This window comes from Bufo bufo, chromosome 8 (assembly GCF_905171765.1).
Source record: "Bufo bufo chromosome 8, aBufBuf1.1, whole genome shotgun sequence".
Lineage (NCBI taxonomy): Eukaryota > Metazoa > Chordata > Amphibia > Anura > Bufonidae > Bufo > Bufo bufo.
In genome coordinates, this window is record NC_053396.1 from 30,879,699 (window position 1) to 30,897,928 (window position 18,230).

Sequence of the window (18,230 nt, forward strand, 5' to 3'; positions counted from 1 at the left end):
ACATGGCAGCCCCTCCCCCAGTATATAATCTCACACGGCAGCCCCCGTCTGACTCTGCCCGTGATACCAGAGCGCACCAGCTGCCGGCCCACGTGACCTAGGGATGTCACGTGATATTGAGAAGTCAGGAGGTCCTTACGGAGTATAGTACACGGTCCGTGAGAATCCGGACTGACATCCTTAGTGCAGGAGCGCAGGCCTCATTGGTTGCAGTCTGAGTCCAGTACTACACTCCTGTGATCTGTACCAGTGATTACTGTACAGCAGCGGCACAAAGCGCACGTGGTCATAGCAACCAATGCCGCCTGCGCTCCTGCACTAAGGATGCCGGTCCGGTAATCCGGTATATGTCACCGGCCGTGTTCCATTTATTAGCCTTCACCGACGCGGAAAGCAGAGAAGGGCGCACACGCGGAAGGGGCGGAGCCAGCACAGCACACAAGTCCTCCCACGTGCTATATCCGGCTGCCGCGCCAGCGCTGAGTTCTCTCCCTCATTCACCGCGTGGCCGGAGAGCAGACATGGCGGAGGACGCGGGTGAGCGGAGGCCTCGGAGCCTAACGCCTTCTTTATGGGGGCCTTCAGTAAAGGGCAGAATAACGCAGGTCCACGTCACGTGGTGCGGCTCCTGAATGTTTAATTTTTTTAATTTATTTTTTAAGGTTCAAAGAAAAAGTCCAAGAAGCGCAGGAGTCAGACGCTGGGGGAGATCGCGGTGAGTGTGTCTGCGGCTTCCCTCCCTGTGCCCGAGAGCTCCTGCCAGCTGGGCACGTGGTGTGTGGCTGCAGCCGTCCTGTGGGCAGAGACCTCCACCTGGGCAGCGGCTCCCGAGCCTTCATGGCTGCAGCTGTCCTGTGGGCAGAGACCTCCACCTGGGCAGCGGCTCCGGAGCCTTCATGGCTGCAGCTGTCCTGTGGGCAGAGACCTCCACCTGGGCAGCGGCTCCGGAGCCTTCATGGCTGCAGCCGTCCTGTGGGCAGAGACCTCCACCTGGGCAGCGGCTCCGGAGCCTTCATGGCTGCAGCCGTCCTGTGGGCAGCGGCTCCGGAGCCTTCATGGCTGCAGCTTTATTGATCCAGCAGAAAAATAAAGTATTCTGTAAAAAACATAAAATCCTGAGTCCGTTATGCGCCCTTCACCTTTATTTTAGATGAAGGAATTTATTTATTTTTCTATGTAAAGAAAAAAACTGATTTCAGATGGATATGGCTAAAGCTACTTTCACACTAGCCGCCGAATCCGTGCTGCCGCTACTGCATGTGTGCCGCCGGAGGTCCACCCCAGCTCTATTGACTATGATGGGGGCGTGCCGGACTTCCGGCGGCAGCTCAGCAAACGTGCCAAGAATAAAACTACAACATGTCAATGGGTTTGGAGCGGACCTCCTGCGTCATGCATGCACTAGCGGCAGGGCGGATCCGGCGGGTGAACAGTGCTGGAGGAGGCTGCCGCTAGTGTGAAAGTAGCCTGAGGCTACTTTCACATTTGTGGCAGTGATCCGGCAAGCAGATCCGTTGTCGGATCAGGCAATTTGCATGCAAACTGACAGCATTTGTAGACTGATGCGGATCCGTCTCACAAATGCGTTGCAAGAACGGATCAGTCTCTGTTTGCCATATGGACAAACAGATACATTTCTATTTTTTTTTTTTTTTTACCGGTCTAGACCCCAAGGACTGATCCGGCATTCCGGCAACTGATGCGGTATTCTCTCCGTCCAAATTTCCGGCACATGCTGTGGCATTTCCTTCGTCCAAAACGCCGTTCAGTGACTGAACTGAAGACATCCTAATGCATCCTGAACGGATTGCTCTCCATTCAGAATGCATTAGGATAAAACTGATCAGTTCTCTTCCGGTATTAAGCTTCTAGGACGGAACTCAGCGACGGAAAAGAAAAACGCTGGTGTGATAGTACCCTAAAACTCATGCCAAATGTGTGTAACTGATGCTCAGTATTAGTGATGAGCAAAGCGAGCGTTGGATCTTGCATCCGAATCCACTTTGCTCAAAACTTTGAACTAAGGCTGAGTTCTCATCAGCGTCCATTCTTAGTTATCCTGCTCCGTTCTAGTAGGACAGATTTGTCACGTAACTAACACTTTTTAGTTTTTCTGATGGATCCAAAGAACAGAAAAATAAACGGTGAAGTGAACTCGGCCTTATGCACGCCACTATTTTGTCCGATGTGCATGCTGACCTTCAGGATTGTCCAATCTAAAGTGCGTGGGCTGTACCATCTACCATCGGGGGGCGCACAATGTAATATACAGTGAGCTGTAAAGGAAGAATTACATAGGAGACTTTCTCATCTGTGACTGGGTGTTCTGACCGGGAATCAGCCAAAGTATGCTGTGTGCTGTGGGTTTTGTCTGGGCTGTTCCCACCATATTTCCCGGGAAGCAGCTGGATCTCTGTCGGATCCCCTGATAGTCTATAGGGGCGGAGGGCAGGCGGCAGTCTCCGGCGGGGGTTGAACCAGGTGGCTCTGGCAGGCTGTTGTATACTGGAACAGCCTTCTGGAGTTCTGAGAGATTCATGTCGCCCACACGGCTCACAGACCCTTTAAAGTAAATTGCGCAGTTTATGCAGCCATTTTTCTCCATGGGCTCCATGCAAACTCCCAGCATGCACCATTCTCGCTTGTTTTCCATCCAAGTGAATGTGTCAGGTTAATGGCTGAACCTGGAGTCTGTACGGATATCCCAGTACCAGAATGGCCGTCTGATTTCAGCCTAAGGGTCCGTATTTTTTTGGTCCGCAATTTTCTGGAATGGGTGCAGTCACATTCATTTCAAGGGGGCAGCAGAAGATGCGAACAGCGTACCGCGCGCTGTCCGCATCCGTCCCTCGGCCCCGCAGAAGATAGAGCATGTCCTTTTCTTGTCCACGATCGCAGAGAATAGGCATTTCTATATAGGGCTGACCGTGTGCGTTCTGCGAAATGCGGAACGCACATGGCCAGTATCTGTTTTGCACATCCGCAGTTTGCCGACCTCCAAACACTTATGGTGGTCTGAATGGACCCTGGTAATGGCCGGCAGCGACCCTTGTACCCTCTCCTGGGTTACTTGTAAGGTTTTATTCAGGGTAGAGGAGATTAAAGCGATGCCGTGTAGGTCAGAGCGAGTGTCTCATGCCAGTAGTGGAAGCGGGCCCCTATTTAAAGGGCTTCTGTCACCAGCTTCACGGCGTTAGACGGGCCGACCTTAGACTGGTGTGCTGGGCAGTAGAATTGATCCGTCTGGGTCTTATGCCGACCACATTTCCTGTTGCCATTACTCCTAGAAGCTCGGTCTTCCCTGCAGCTGGTGCGCCCCCTTGATTGGCAGGCACGGCCGGGCATTGTGGACATCATCACACCTGGCCCGTACTTCAAGATTCCTGCTGCTCAATGCGGTTCAGTAACTGGCGCAGTACAGCAGAGCCGCTGCCCTGTACTACACCCGCATCTTACGGAGCAGCGCCAGTAATTCGGAGATATTGGGTTTGCATTATCCAAAGATACATTTATCAATCAATACAAATATACACCTGTAGATAAAATAAAAGTAAAAAAAAAAAAAAAGCCGGCATTAAAATAGTTATATAATAAAAATATCCAATTGCCCCTCTGTTTGCTGTGTATGGGACAAGCTGATTAGATTATCTCCCACACGGCAACCAATGAGGTTTTTAATGTTTTTTAGACACCAGAAAACATTTTCTAAAAGGTATATAGCAAATGTCATTATATTGTCTCTTTCCAGTATAATATATGAACAGTTACAAAGGATACTCTATTATTGTATAATTAGAAAATTCATTTATATTTCCAATGTGCTGATCGGCGATCTGTAAGCCAACAACCGCTTCCAATGGATGCTTTGTATTATATGATTGTGTGGCTCATTTATATTCACAGTGCGCCAATTTCATTTTTTTTTTTTTTTTTTTATATCTACATTTTTGTATTGATTAATAAATATATATATGGCTGATGCAAACCCAATATCTCTGTAGTCTGCCTGTCTATTTCTGTAATCCATTTAAGTTTGACGGGGTGAGACATAAAGTCAGAGCACCTCATCCAGAGCAAGAAGGGGTGAGCCGCTGAATGAAACATTTGTGATGCCGCTCCCAATGTCTGGTTCTGTCAGTGGAGGGATAATGGATCCTCAAGGAGTAATGTCGATTCCCCAGTTGCTCCTAGAGGCTCATTTGTATATATTAAAACTTCTTTCATCAAAATGCAACCAGGTATCGGGATGGGATCAAGACAGATCCGTTCTGCTGACCTGCGTGGAGGTCTAAGGTCAACCTGTTCTAATGCTATGAAACTGGTGGCCGAAGCCCTTTATCCACAGTACGAATGGTTTGTGTTAAGACTTGTGTTCCCTTCACAGGATATACAACATGAAGAAAGCTTTTTGATACAGCCAGAATCCAAAGTTGCCCAGTTGGATACATCTCAGTGGCCGCTGTTGCTTAAGGTTAGTATTGGTGGTCATGTCCGTATACCCTGTAGTGCTGGGCTTGTCAGTGGAGGATCTTGCTAATAGATTCCATACATTGAAAACGTAAGATGCTGTTTGTCCATTGGGGATTCATGTGCGTTTCAGTTGACTTGTGGCGCATGTCCCATTGTGTAGAATATATTGTGGACCGAGCCCTTGCAGACAAACCTGAAGTAGTTTTTTAAAGGGGTCGTCTGAGATAATTAAAAACCTTGTAGAAGTCCTACAGCTGCTTAAAATGAGAAGGTTCTGCTAGCTTGTCCCCTTGAACATTTCAGAATAATGTTCATTTTTAATCTGTGGATAAGCTTTCCAGATTGTAATTGTAGGTTCACCGGAATGTTTGGTCTAGCTAGAAGAACACTTCAGTCATTATCTTAAATTTAGGGCTGATTCACACGGCTGTGAAACATGGCACATGTGTGGACCACATCTCCCACTAGACCGGCCGCGGCTCTCCTGACCCGAATCATGACTCTCTATGATTCAATCGGCTCCGGTCAGTTCAGGAGATGTGGCCGACACAGACCTATTTGAGCGAGCACAGTTGAGTCTTCAGGTGGGTTTAGATGGGCCGACTGCTTATGTGGTCGTCTTCCCTTTTTTATATCTATCTCTCGTCAGAATCATGGCTTCTGAGCAGTAGATTGCTGTTTAGACCTCACGATCGGTGGTGCCTGCATGAGTAACAGGATCAACCGATGAGAGAGCATTTCGCTCGTTCATTAGGTGATCGCCGGCACACTTAGACGGCTAGATCGGTCTCTCCCAGTAATCTCTATAATTATTGGTGCGTCTAAATGCACCTTTAAGCTGCTCAAAATGATTTGACCGCTGAAGCCCAGACTTGAGTTTGTCCTGTGGTGGGTGTGGGGAGGCTGCATCTTGTCTGTTGTGAAGCCTGTATCTGTCTACTAATTTCTCTATCAATTTTACAGAACTTTGATAAGCTAAATGTTCGGACAACACACTACACTCCCATACCGTCCGGGTCAAACCCTTTGAAGAGGGACATCACAGAATACGTTAAGTAAGTATTAAGGGGTGTGGTAAGTTCTGTACTCGCCGCTCTTGTTTGAGGCTGCACGTTCAGATTAGGCCCATTGAGAAGAATGGTGTGAATGGCGGTGGCAGTAATACCGGACAACCTCTTTAATCCGCATTTGTTTGAATTGGTCATTTTGAGCATCAGCTTGTCTGTTCCGTCAGACTTGTTGTTTTTGACAGGAGAAAGTCCTGTCTTGTACTTAACACTGAAAGTTGAAAGGTTATTCCATTGATCAGATATTCAGTCCATGTAATGGATGCTTTTTTTTCTTCTGTTCCTCTGATGGAGCAGAGTCGCCTACATTTACTGATGTCTGAGCCAAACATGTCGGCAGCACAATTGTCACATCTAGCTGTTAAAGTATGAGCCCACCGATCATGAGGGCACGCCTCCTGTGCAATGACACAACTACGTCATGGATAGCCTTGTATTAAAACAGTTTTCACTAAATTAAGCAAATGGCTTTTATCATGTAGATAAAGTTAAAGGGTTATCCTATGACTAATGCAAAAAATGATAATCAGACCTTATATAGTACGTGACCAACGAAGCTAGAACCAGCCCTGCACCTCACATGGACCCAGATATCTCCCCAGTCATTGCTCTGCTAGGTTTATATCCAGCTGGAAGCTCAGGGGAGTGTCTTTTCTGCTGCAGCTCAGGGGGCGTGTCCATGCTCTGCCTATCACAGCTCAGGGGGCGTGTCCATGCTCTGCCTATCGCAGCTCAGGGGGCAGTTTAGGATGAAACTGAGCATGTGCGGCCTTCTCAGTGAGCAGGTCAAATAAGAAAACTGGCGCCATACAGAAATTTTATTGAATAATTTAATAACTAACTTTTAAGTACATGCAGTTACAAAAGAATTCAGATCCGGGTGCTGGTTTGAAAACCATAGAATATTTTTAGTGGAACAACCGCTTTAATGAAAGGCACCTATTAATGTATGTGGTTTTCCTTCTTGTTATACACTGCACGCTTCCAGGGGCCATCAACATCACTGCAGCGCAGATACAGGATGGGGGCTGCTGTGCATGCGTGCTCCCACGGTCCCGGCCACCAGAGAGGCCAGTACTTTTTCCTCCAGTGTGCAAGCACGGCCATCACTGCTGGACTGCACGGAGGTCGTAAGCCTTGGAATCAAGCAGTTTATAATGTGATGGAAAAATGAATCGCCAGCAAAGGAGGCAATATGGATAATCGCATTAGTACATTAGTAATTCCTTGTATTAAATGAGTGTTCCAGTTCCAACCTCCTATCCACAGCGTTTAATAATGACAGCGGAGAAAAAAAAATTCACCTTCTCCCTGGATGTGACGCTCTCCGCTGTGATTGGACCTCACTACCGCCAGGGAGAAGGAGACGCCCATTGAGAAACGGGGCAGTCTCCTCCTCCCTGGTAAGATGCTAAAATTAGAATACCAGGTGGGAGAATACAACGGGGGCCACAGCGGGCGAACGGAGCCGCGCACAGTAACAAGAGTAAGGGCAGTTAGATCCCTGCCCTGCTACTTATTTTATAATGTCCGTACCTATGAAAAGTCCTCTAACTTCTGTAATAGCATGTACGGCTACGGTCACACTAGCGTTTAGATTTTCCGTTATAGAGATCAGTCATAGGATCTCAGTACCGGAGAAAAACGCTTCCGTTTTGTCCCCATTAATTGTCAGTGGGGACAGAACGTACTGCTCCAAAATAAATTCTGTTCCATTTGGTTGCGTTCCCGTACCGGAGAGTAAACCACAGTAAGCTGCGGTTTTCTTTCTGTCATGGGATGCAGAGCAAAATGGATCCGGCATGACCCACATTGTAAGTCAACGGGGACGGATCAGTTTTCTGACACAATATAAAACTGATCCGTCCCCCATTTACGTTCAATGGTGGTCATGACGGATCACTTATTGCTGTGGTAAATATAATACAACCAGATCTGTTCATAACTGATGCAGACGGTTGTATTATCAGTAATGGAAGCGATTTTGCTGAAAACGCAAGTTTGAAAGTAGCCTAACATGTGGTCTTCATTTTTTCCTTTGACAATACTTGCTTTTAGTTTGCTGCTTATGTTCTGTGCAGAGCTTTAATTGTGACTCCTTTTCAGAACAGGTTTTATTAATCTGGATAAACCGGCTAACCCGTCCTCGCATGAGGTGGTTGCATGGATTCGTCGTATTTTAAGGGTAGAAAAAACTGGCCACAGTGGGACGTTGGATCCTAAAGTCACTGGTTGTCTTATAGTATGCATTGACCGTGCCACCCGACTTGTGAAGTCACAGCAAAGTGCAGGTGAGGTTAAAACATTTTTTTAAAAACTCAATGGGATACAATGTAATGTGAGCAAAGTCCTGCCGTCTCCCATTTTTATATATCATAATTTTTTTATGTTCCTCCAATCAAAACTGACTCATTTGATGAATTGCTTCCCTGGTGATCACTTATTATTCTTGTACAGCCTTGCCTGGCTCTAAAATGGTTGGAGCCTTCCTCTACTGCTCTATCTGCAATACGTTCAGGTAAATTAGAGGTTGTTCCATCTGGAACATTTATGGCTTATTTCTATGATATGCCATAAGTGTTGGATAGGTGCGGGTTTGGGACCTGCTCCAATCTCCAGAACGAGGACCCAAAATGAAGGGGGATTAAGCCATGAATGTGCTGCCTCCCACCGTTTACCCTTTTGAGACTTCCAAAAATAGCTGAGCGCTGAAGGGGACATCCGCTTTCAGCCTCGCCTTTGGCAAAACCTGCCAGTTCAGCTGCAGATGTAAATGGTAGAGATCTGAGGATATGAGAGCATGTCGCCCAGATGTACTAAGTTTAAAAATCATGTAAATGTAAGGTCCCTTTACATGGGACGACGGCAGAAGATTGTCACAAAGGAACCGTTCCTTCCTGATCTGCTGCTCGCTGGTGGAGGACCTCTCCAGAGTAGGGAAAGGAGTGATCGCTAATGCCACTGCTCTTCCCCATACTGACTCGCTGTTTGCACCATCTGCTGCCGGCAAGCTACTATTTTTGTCTGTGCACACTGATTACTCTATGAACGAATGTTTCGCTCGTTGGCCGTACGGTTACACCACCAGAAAATCGCTAATGAGCGTTACTATGATTAGTGGTAATCTTTAGAATTTTCAGCCCGTTAAGTCTTTTTAAGACCTGCACCAGATGTATCAGAGGCTCAAGCAGTCTGATAAATGCAGTGCAGGGGTACGCTACTTTGACACCATACCATCTACTGGTCGGTTTACATTTAGACCTTTTTACACCATAATTGTGACACACATGGACCTCTTGTGCCGACCTTCTCACAAAGCTCTGCCTTTTTCTGCTAAGCCCCAGCCCTTGCAGAGCATGTCAGGAAAAATGAGGCACCAATTTGCACCACTTGTTAGACACATTTTTGGCACACATTTGTAAATATTGGCCACTTTTGCACAACCTTGACTAGAGTAGTCTTTCTTCTGCTTGCTTCTATCGTTGAAAGATTCATATTTGAATCCCTGCACTTTGGTCCTGTCATTCCTCCATCTCACAGTTCCAAGCTTGTTTTCTGCTGCTGGTTTCTGGCTTGAGCAGCGATGTCACTTTGGAAATATGTCACCACTAAAGCAAATTATTGGCTGCAGTGGTGCACGTGGCCATGCCCCCGTCCCAAATAGAAGATGGAGAATCAGGGAGCAGGTAAGTGTTAATCCTTGAGGAGCAATACATGCTAGAGGCTTTATCTCAAAGGCTAATATTACCGGAAAACCCCTTTAATATTTTCATTTAGGTCTGTTTGAGAAGTAGCTTTATAATTGTAATATGTTGTCCCTAATCCCCTAAATAAAACGAATATACTTTATTTATTTAGCTGAGCGCGTTCCTCTTGGCAGAGCAGGCACAGGCAGAACTGTCATGCAGTCCTTAGCTTAGCGGATCAGGCAGGAGCCCGCTCCGCTAATCCTGGCATAGTACATGCTACCCATGTACTATGCCAAGAGTTAGTAATTGGGGCCGCAGCAGCGCATGGACATTCATAAATGAGTTCTCCGTACACTGCGGAGCTGTCAGTGGTGCAGGGAGAACAGTTTTTAAGCGCACACTGAATGGTGCACTTTAGGGATATAAAAGTACAGTAAAAATAGAAAATTTATAAAATATATTGGAAAAACTTTAGGGGATTAGGGACAACATATTAAAAATTATAAAAACGTAGTTACTCTTTAAGGCTGAATTCACACGTCTGTGGAGCGCGGTCCGTGAGATCCCCGCCTGGCATCCTGCTGAGTGCACAGCATCATTGGTTATGACGCCGTGCGCTTCGTGCCGCCGCTGCTGTACAGTGATCCTCGAGTGTATTACTGTCCTGCACTCAGCAGGGCGCCAGGCCGGGATCTCACGGACCATGGTCCAGACATGTGAATTCAGCCTAATGTCAAACATTTTATTAAAAGATCAATATGTGGACGATTTAATGTCTGCCGGGGATGTCTGTTTCCTAAGCTCGACCTGTCCATGACGTGTTTTAGCATGAAGAATGTTTAAATTTTGTTTTACAGGGAAAGAATATGTTGGTATTGTGCGACTGCACGATGCAATAGAGAATGAACTGCAGCTTTCGCGGGTAAGTGACCTCTCCTCGGTGCTTTCGTTGCCCTTAAGGAAGTGGACCTTCCAGTTTACATGATGACACGGTTTATCCATTCGCTGATCCTTGGTCTGTCTCTAAAGCACTTGCTTCCTGTATTGGGATCTGGTGTGCTCGGAGCACTGTTGGAGCCGGTGACCTGCGTTTTGCAGTGTGACTTGCCCCTGGTGTGAAGAGCAGGAGGTAACAGATCAAGGTCAAGAAGAGACTTGCCGTCTGATTAACCTGGAATGTCTTGTTGGTTCTGTGCTGCGGTGATCATTACTTTTTCAGAATCTTGGTTCCTCCCTTGCAGACTCTGGAGACCCTCACCGGTGCACTGTTTCAGAGACCGCCATTAATAGCTGCTGTAAAGAGGCAACTGCGCGTCAGAACAATCTATGAAAGCAAACTCATAGAATACGACCCCGAGCGTAGACTGGGTGAGTAACGGCTCGCCAGATTAATGCCATAAAGAATAGTCAGTGCTCATTCACACAATTGTGTTTTGCATCTGTGTCCGTCTGAATCGTGGTTTTTACGGAAATTATAGAAAATGATAATCTTGTCTGTATTGTGGACAAGAAGAATGGATTCTAGTGATGGGAGTGAGAATAAATGGGGATCGCACATTGAAGGAATCTGTGGTTTGTAGGCCACAATTCGGATATGGTTGTCTGCCTGAGGCCTAAATCCCTACTTTCCACTGTGAGGCCTTATGCCCATCCACATCAGTCATTTCTGTACCTATTTTCACACAATGTTGAAAGGCATCAGTCGCCCGTAGGTGCCCACATTAAGTGTGTGGTGTTTTCTCTAGGGCTTGCCTCTGTGTAGAACAGCGTGGTCTGCTTCATGTGGTCAGGATGTGCATTGTTGTCGTGGCTCCTGCATGTGGTCGGCTGCAGTGACTGCTGTGGGGCTGGTTATTACCCAAATGGAGATGACGGTAGCAGCAGATGTATTGATCAGGGGATCCTCCGGCCGCCTTTCATTGCTCTCTGGACAAGTGGCGCTTAACCATTTCTCACTAGTATTTTGTGTCTGTATATTTGGTACGTAGGTATTTGAGCACGTAGAGCCATATGATGTATGCGAACGGTCATGAACTTTGTGATGGTGACATTTATCTATCACCCAGTAACTGATGGCTCTTATTGAGCGAATAAAATGTGTACTTTTAAAAAAAAAAGGACAAATGTGTAACTTCTATCTTCACTTTCCTCAGGTATATTTTGGGTGAGCTGTGAAGCTGGTACATATATCCGTACTTTATGCGTTCACATGGGTTTGCTGCTTGGGGTTGGTGGCCAGATGCAGGAGCTTCGCAGGGTTCGTTCAGGTGTCCTAGGAGAGAAGGTAATTGCCTTTCACGGTATACTAACCCCCCAGCCCCCCTTCTCCCCAAATGCGTTGAGTTCAGCCACAGGCTTCTCCCTCTGGTTTGATAATTGGCTTTGGGACAATAATACGCTGTCAGGATAAGGCAAACTTAGTCTTGCCCTGGAGCTGACAATTAGATCTCAACAATATCTGTTTTCTCACATTTGTGTGTAATCTTTTCTAGGACAATCTGGTCACGATGCATGACGTTTTGGATGCTCAGTGGCATTATGATAACAATAAAGATGAAAAGTATCTTCGTAGGGTTGTCTTTCCACTGGAAAAGCTTTTGGTGTCTCATAAAAGATTGGTTATGAAGGACAGTGCAGTAAGTTGGCTCTTCATATTGTGCGTCGCTAGATTACCGGAAGCAGAACGTCGCCCAGTGACTTCATGGTGCTTTTTTCCTTTTTAAGGTGAATGCTATATGTTATGGGGCAAAGATCATGCTTCCCGGTCTTTTGAGATACGAGGATGGCATTGAAATGAACCAGGATATTGTGGTAATCACAACCAAAGGGGAAGCAATCTGCATTGGTAAGTATAATATGGTAATGATTGGTGCCAAAGATTAAAGGGATTGGATAGAATTTATAGCGGGAAGCTTAAAACGTAAAGAGAATAAAAAAATGACATCTGTTTGATATTTCCCTCACTGCTCTGGTGCTATGGATGGTTAGTCAATCACCATAGGAATAATATAGCAAAAACAGACAGGTGCACTATGCGGTCTTACTAACCCCCGTACTGGTGTACAATTGAGAATTGGCCGACATGTCCTGCTTGGAGGACATGTCTGAGCCCGAGCACCGCGCCAAGGTTTCTCAAGTAGCTTGGGACCTAACGCGAAACCTAGGCCGTATGGGCAATACCAGGAGCCAGTGGGCGAATTACAGGAGCGCAAGGTCCGACTCTTAAGTAATCTCCAGCATGTGACCATGCATACAATGAGAGGAGGCAGAGAGCTCTGAGCCCCACCCAAGACTGGCTGATATAGCCCGCGCCTCACATGTGCACCAGAATGCTGCCTGTGGATGGAAATAAAGGCGCGCTACTTGAGAAACCTTGGCACGGTGCTCGGGCTCAGACATGTCCTCCAAGCAGGACATGTCGGCTAATTCTCAATTTTACACCAGTACGAGGGTTAGTAAGACCGCATAGTGCACCTGTCTGTTTTTGCTATATTATTTTTACTGTCTATGGGGGACCCTATCCCTGCATCGGAGACTTTCTCCCTCCTCTCTTACATGAGAGGGAGGAAGTTTACATTTTTGGTGATCGCTGCAATACACTGCATCACGGCGATCACGTGATCAGAGACCGTGACTTCCGGTAGCTGCGGGCATGGAGCTCCAGTGCTTTGATTTAGGCGCTAACTTGGGCTGAAGTGCTGCAATAAAAAGGCGGTGCTCCAGCCCAAGGCCCCTTGGTGATTGCTGTAAAAATACATATGGGTGGTCCCTAAGGGGTTGAGTTTCAAATATGTGCAGACTCTAATCCTCACCGTCCTGAATGTGACATGATGACACAGTTTATCCATTCTCTGAACTTCCAGGCTTCCTTGCATCTCTGCGCTCCTAGGGGTGCGGAGTCTTGCTCGCTTGTTGGCGCTGGTTTCTGTGTTCTGCAGATGACTCGCCATAAGGGAGTGGGAGCAGGACGGCTGGCTAAGTGCGCAGGATGATGAAGCTGCTCTGATCACACCTTCTAGAGGCTTAGGCTAAGCAAATGTTTTGTACTTGACCATCAAAAACGTGTATCCTTTTCCAGGTACTGCCCTTATGACTACAGCTGTGATATCTACATGTGACCATGGAGTTGTGGCAAAAATTAAACGTGTAATTATGGAGAGGGATACCTATCCCCGCAAGTGGGGCCTTGGTCCTAAGGTAAGTTTGTACAGTCTACATTGGCAACCGTTGCAGTTTCCAAGGACTTTGAGCCATATGATGTGTATGTTTGATGAACGCTGTAATGATGACTCTACATCTATCACCCTATAACTGATGGCTCGCCCCTTATCTTACAGGGAATCGGTCACCACTTTACGCTGCCCACTTGAGGGTGGAATGAAGTAGTAACTGACTCATTGGTTTCATCATTGTATGTTATGTGCCCATGGTGTACTTATTACTGGCAGTGTTCACATCGTACTGTAAGCCCGGAGTCTGATATTCATGCGCTGCGGGTTCTTCATCCACTGAACTTTATCCCTATGGAGAGTAACTGGGGAGAAAGCGGTCATTTATGGTAGGGGCCCAAGGTACATGAATAGGCAGCACGGCTTGATGCAATTGTAAATCTTCCCAAAGTACACCATGGGCACATATAACTGATGTCTTACGTTGTGCCACCCTCAAGGCATCATGAACGTGGTGACAGATTCCCTTGGTCACGGCGTGCATTATATTCTGAGCCACTTTACATTTCACACTCCACTGTTCAGGCCAGCCAGAAGAAGATGATGATCCAGAAAGGAATGTTAGACAAGCATGGAAAGCCCAATGAGAACACCCCTGCAAGTTGGAGCCAAGGATATGTTGATTACAGGTAACGGCGGTAATGTCTAACTTCTTAGGCCTCTCTCACACGGGCGTCATGTTATTGGCCCGGATAAGATGCGGGTTTATCTCGGGGAAAATGCGCGATTTTTCCGCGTGAGTGCAAAACATTTTAATGCGCTTTGCATGCGCGTGAGAAAAATCGGCATGTTTGGTACCCGAACAGAAGTTCAGGTTTGGGTTAGGTGTTGTGTAGATTGTATTTTCCCTTATAACCATGTTATAAGAGAAAATAATAATGATCGGGTCTCCATCCCGATCGTCTCCTAGCAACCGTGTGTGAAAATCGCACCGCATCCGCACTTGCTTGCGATTTTTCACGCAGCACCATTCATTTCGATGGGACCTGCGTTGCGTGAAAAACGCACAAAATAGAGCTTGCTGCGATTTTTCACGCAACGCACAAGTGATGTGTGAAAATCACCGCTGATGTGCACAGCCCCATAGAAGTAAATGAGTCGGGATTCAGTGCAGGTGCAATGCGTTCACGTCACGCATTGCACCCGCGCGGGATAACTCGCCTTTGGGTTTCTGTTTTACAGTGGGTTTATCGTGTGTTTTGTCTCTTGTAGTGCGGGACAGAAGAAGGAGAAGGTGATCAGTACAGAGGTAGAGCCACCAGCGAAGGTTCGTTCTTGCTCTACTATTCACATATGCAGGAAGTTATCCCCTTCTTGCCGATCTGTGGCATTTTAGGGGAGTCATCCTGCAAAATCAACTTGCTTGTCCTAATCAGAGAAGCAGCAGGTTTCTTCTGTTAAGGTACCAAGCGCACATGTGACCATTTATTTTGCTTTGATAACCTGGATTATTATTTTTTCTTAGAGGAAGCATGTAAGCGAGTCAGATAGTGACACAAGAGCACAAACTTCCACCAAAAAGAGAAAGGTAAGCCGTATACACAGTACAGCTGTCCCTGCGTTGTTTGGAAGTAAAGGGTGTACAGTACTTGTTCCATCAACTGAATTACAGCAACAGCCCTGACAAACCTGTCTCTAAACAGCCAGTGTCTTCTCCGCCACATGGACCCGCGGCAGCTGTAAATAAATGTGGCCAGACCTGTGGAGGGAAGTAATACATACCTGCTCCACACCCCACGTGTCCACTAGCGGTTTGCCGGCTGCCTCAGCAGTTACACGTCCCGTGACCTATTGACGTGATGCAGGGGGGACGTGCCACTGCTGTGGCCAGTGAATAAATCCTATATAAACCAACAGTAGCAATATGTGCCATATACATCACCTGGAGGGAGCAGGTAGATGTTGCTTCCGTCCGCCTGTCTGGCCATGTGATTTTGAGGGCTGCCTAAAAGGTCCCTGAAGGTGGGAACCCATTTAATGATGGCTTGAGAGGCTACATACACTTACTTTTTTGGACCTTTTCCTATTGATATCAATACTTTGGGCTCTAACCAATAAAAATTTGGTCCGCAGAACACCTTTGAGGGGCTGGAGAATGACCAGTCAGATGAGCCAAGCTCTGATGGACCTCACTGGACAGCATTCTGCAGCTTAAACTGGGAAACCTAGATGCTGTTTCATCTGTCAGCATGATCAACCGTATTAAACTAGGCGTATTGCTTGCTAGGGTTACTAATGCCAAGTATAATAAGTTTGTTTTTGCTTTTGACATCTAGTCTTACTCTGCGTTCTCGTGCCGACCCTGCATTGATTGTGCTTGCTGAGTGGAACAGATGCTGTTTCCAAGCTCATCAGATTATCGGCAGAAGTGCAGCCACTGAGCAGACTCGACACTTACACAATGGATCTGCTACTTCCCAAAGCGCGAAGCAGTATCTGATCCACTGCGCAAGTGAGATGGCTAGCCCTGTAAACCACAGGCCTGCACAGTGGCTTTCTTAGCGGTGCACTAAGAGCTGAGGCCAGCCCCTTGGTGCTCAGAATTGCTAATTTGCATACATTTAAATACAAATATGAATCTGCAGCAGTGCAACCTACAGTAATCTATAATTTTACTTGGCATTATCACCCCAGGCAATATGCTTGAGTTGATGATCACGACAAATGCTCTTTAAAAGTGAAGCCTATTAATAACAATGTTAAATCATTAAGTTTTGTTCCCCCCTTTTCCTTACAGAAGAAAGGCAGTGACGGTGAAGAACCAGATGCAGACACATCTGTAAAGGTAACATTGACAGTATATGTAGAGGCCACTTGTGTGCTCCGTGCCGTCTGCTGTAGTTTATGTAGTGCGCTTGTGCTGTGTATGTCGGCACTTTTCTCCTGTCATTGTGGCTCAAACCTCACTGAATGCGTTCTTGTGCTTTTATAGATTTCCTTTGGTTTAAGTTTCTAATGACTTCCGCCAAACTTTATCATTGACTTTTTTCATAATGTGAGAGGTAGCCTGACTTAAGGAGTAATTATGGCCCTTGGGAACAATGGTCAGTGCTCTGTAATCCAATATAAAGATTTGACATGTTCAGTGGTCCTAAAGACTAGGACACTCACTTGGAGACTAGCAGTTAGGATATATAAGTGTCCAAAAGGTAGGTTCCTTGCTCTGGATCCCTCCCCTGTCTGGGCCACTGCCGAGCACTGCTAATAGAGTAGCTGCCCCCATACTAACTGGAACTGTTTAATGGGCTAAAATGCTTGAATTTAAAAGGATAATACCGTTTCAGTAATGTGAAGGGTTATCTGCGTTCAGAATTGTGATGGCTTGTCAGAATACGCCATCAATATCGGATCAATGTGGTCCAACGCACAGCTGCAAATGAGCCATTTGAAGACCCTATTCCTTGAGCTTGGCAGCCCCTTGAAACAGGGTATATGTTTATATGTGCACCCTTAGCGGTATGTTATGTATTCAGGTGTAGGGAAGCGGTATAATAATCACTATTACCCAAGAAAATTGGCAGCACTGTTTTTGGTGGTTTGGAAGGAAATGAGAAATAAAAAGGAATAACTCCTAATCTATTCATTCTTCTGCTGGATCCACATCTTAAAATGCTGAGACTCCATCCTAGAAGGTCCCACCATTAATAACTTCTTTCCCCACAGATTACCGGTAAATCGGAGACTGGTAGTGACGGTGAGAGTGCCTTAAAACCAAAGAAAAAGAAGAAAAAGAAACAGGAGGAAGAAGTGACTGTGACGGAGTCTCCTGAGGTAAAAGCTTTGGTCTTTCCAAAACTGTCCAGAATGGTTTTCATGCAATGCGAAAATGGCCCGTCTGGGAATGCTACTACGAAGACGCCCCTTCCTTTTCTAATGTGTCAGTACTTGTGACGAACACTTCACGTATGCTCCATATCCGTAGCACAAAAGGGTCTGTGTAATAACTGAATCACCGACCCATTGTCCATATCCCTTCTTGTAAAGACAGATTTATGTGAACATATTTTTCCTGCCTTGTGAGCTATAATTTGACAAATGAGCCATAATTCAGTTGTATAACTCGTACGTTCTACGCAAACATCTCATGATGCGCTTTTTCTTTTCTAGTTGACAAAAAGCGCGAAGAAGAAGAAAAAGAAACACAAAGAAGATCTTTCTGAATAAACATATCCATGCCTACTATTCAGTAGTGAACTGTCCAGGCTTCTTGGCTACGACTACTGAGCTATGTCCTGTTTTAAGGATTGTATAGACTTTTTACAATGCGACCCTTTTGTACATGAGTTGATCAATTTCATCGCCATTATTTTAGGTTAGTCCCAAACATTTGGACTATTCCTATGGATCTTGTGTTTGGGAAAAGATTTGGTTAAACCCAGAATTTTTTCCCAATAAACATTCTTTGAGTACTATATTATTGGTCTGCCATTTGCTGGTGCTCGAGTGCTGCTAATATGGGTGCTGTTACTAGACGGGGGGTGCAGTATGGGTGCCTGTGGGCCAGATTAGTGAGCAGTTGTGCCTCTTTCACACGAATGATACGGATTGTCAGGATGCGTTCAGTGAAACTTCAGTCAGTTCTGTCTGCAATTGCGTTCAGTATCCCCCACCCCCGCGTGGGTGCCATTAGTTTTGATTTTAATGCGTGTGAACAATTTCTCCTAGCAACCATCAGTGAAAAACGCATTATTTCTGGTTGCAATGCATTTTCCACTGAAGCCCCTTTCACTTCTATGGGGCCAGGGCTGCGTGAAAAACGATGAATATAGAACCCG

The 18,230-nt window shown here is 46.2% G+C and overlaps 1 protein-coding gene and 2 non-coding genes across 4 annotated transcripts; all 3 read left to right on the forward strand.

Moving 5' to 3' along the window:
• Positions 1–237: 237 nt before the first annotated feature.
• LOC121009510 (H/ACA ribonucleoprotein complex subunit DKC1-like) lies at positions 238–17,867 on the forward strand. 2 transcript variants are annotated; one of them, XM_040442695.1, is made up of 17 exons: positions 238–537; positions 663–715; positions 4,385–4,471; positions 5,434–5,525; positions 7,644–7,828; positions 10,084–10,148; positions 10,468–10,594; positions 11,380–11,510; positions 11,719–11,862; positions 11,951–12,071; positions 13,305–13,423; positions 13,981–14,084; positions 14,668–14,722; positions 14,921–14,983; positions 16,193–16,240; positions 17,119–17,226; positions 17,563–17,867. In XM_040442695.1, exons 1-17 carry the CDS (start codon positions 348–350, stop codon positions 17,617–17,619), a joined length of 1,749 nt encoding a protein of 582 aa, XP_040298629.1. In that variant the 5' UTR covers positions 238–347; the 3' UTR covers positions 17,620–17,867. The 2 variants fall into 2 exon arrangements, with proteins under 2 accessions (XP_040298629.1, XP_040298630.1); XM_040442696.1 differs by lacking the exons at positions 14,668–14,722; positions 14,921–14,983; positions 16,193–16,240; positions 17,119–17,226; positions 17,563–17,867 and having other exon boundaries at positions 241–537; positions 13,981–14,088.
• LOC120978320 lies at positions 11,232–11,304 on the forward strand. The gene has a single exon (XR_005774070.1). It is a non-coding gene; the product is annotated as a small nucleolar RNA SNORD83 (small nucleolar RNA).
• Positions 13,476–13,546, forward strand: LOC120978322. The gene has a single exon (XR_005774072.1). It is a non-coding gene; the product is annotated as a small nucleolar RNA SNORD83 (small nucleolar RNA).
• Positions 17,868–18,230: the final 363 nt, after the last annotated feature.

Bases quoted from the DNA above. Each gene is read 5' to 3' on its own strand.
- LOC121009510 (XM_040442695.1), top strand. From the start codon at position 348: ATGTCACCGGCCGTGTTCCATTTATTAGCCTTCACCGACGCGGAAAGC. The intron at 5,526-7,643 runs GTAAGTATTAAG...ACTCCTTTTCAG, and splicing joins GACATCACAGAATACGTTAA to AACAGGTTTTATTAATCTGG. The intron at 11,511-11,718 runs GTAATTGCCTTT...AATCTTTTCTAG, and splicing joins CAGGTGTCCTAGGAGAGAAG to GACAATCTGGTCACGATGCA.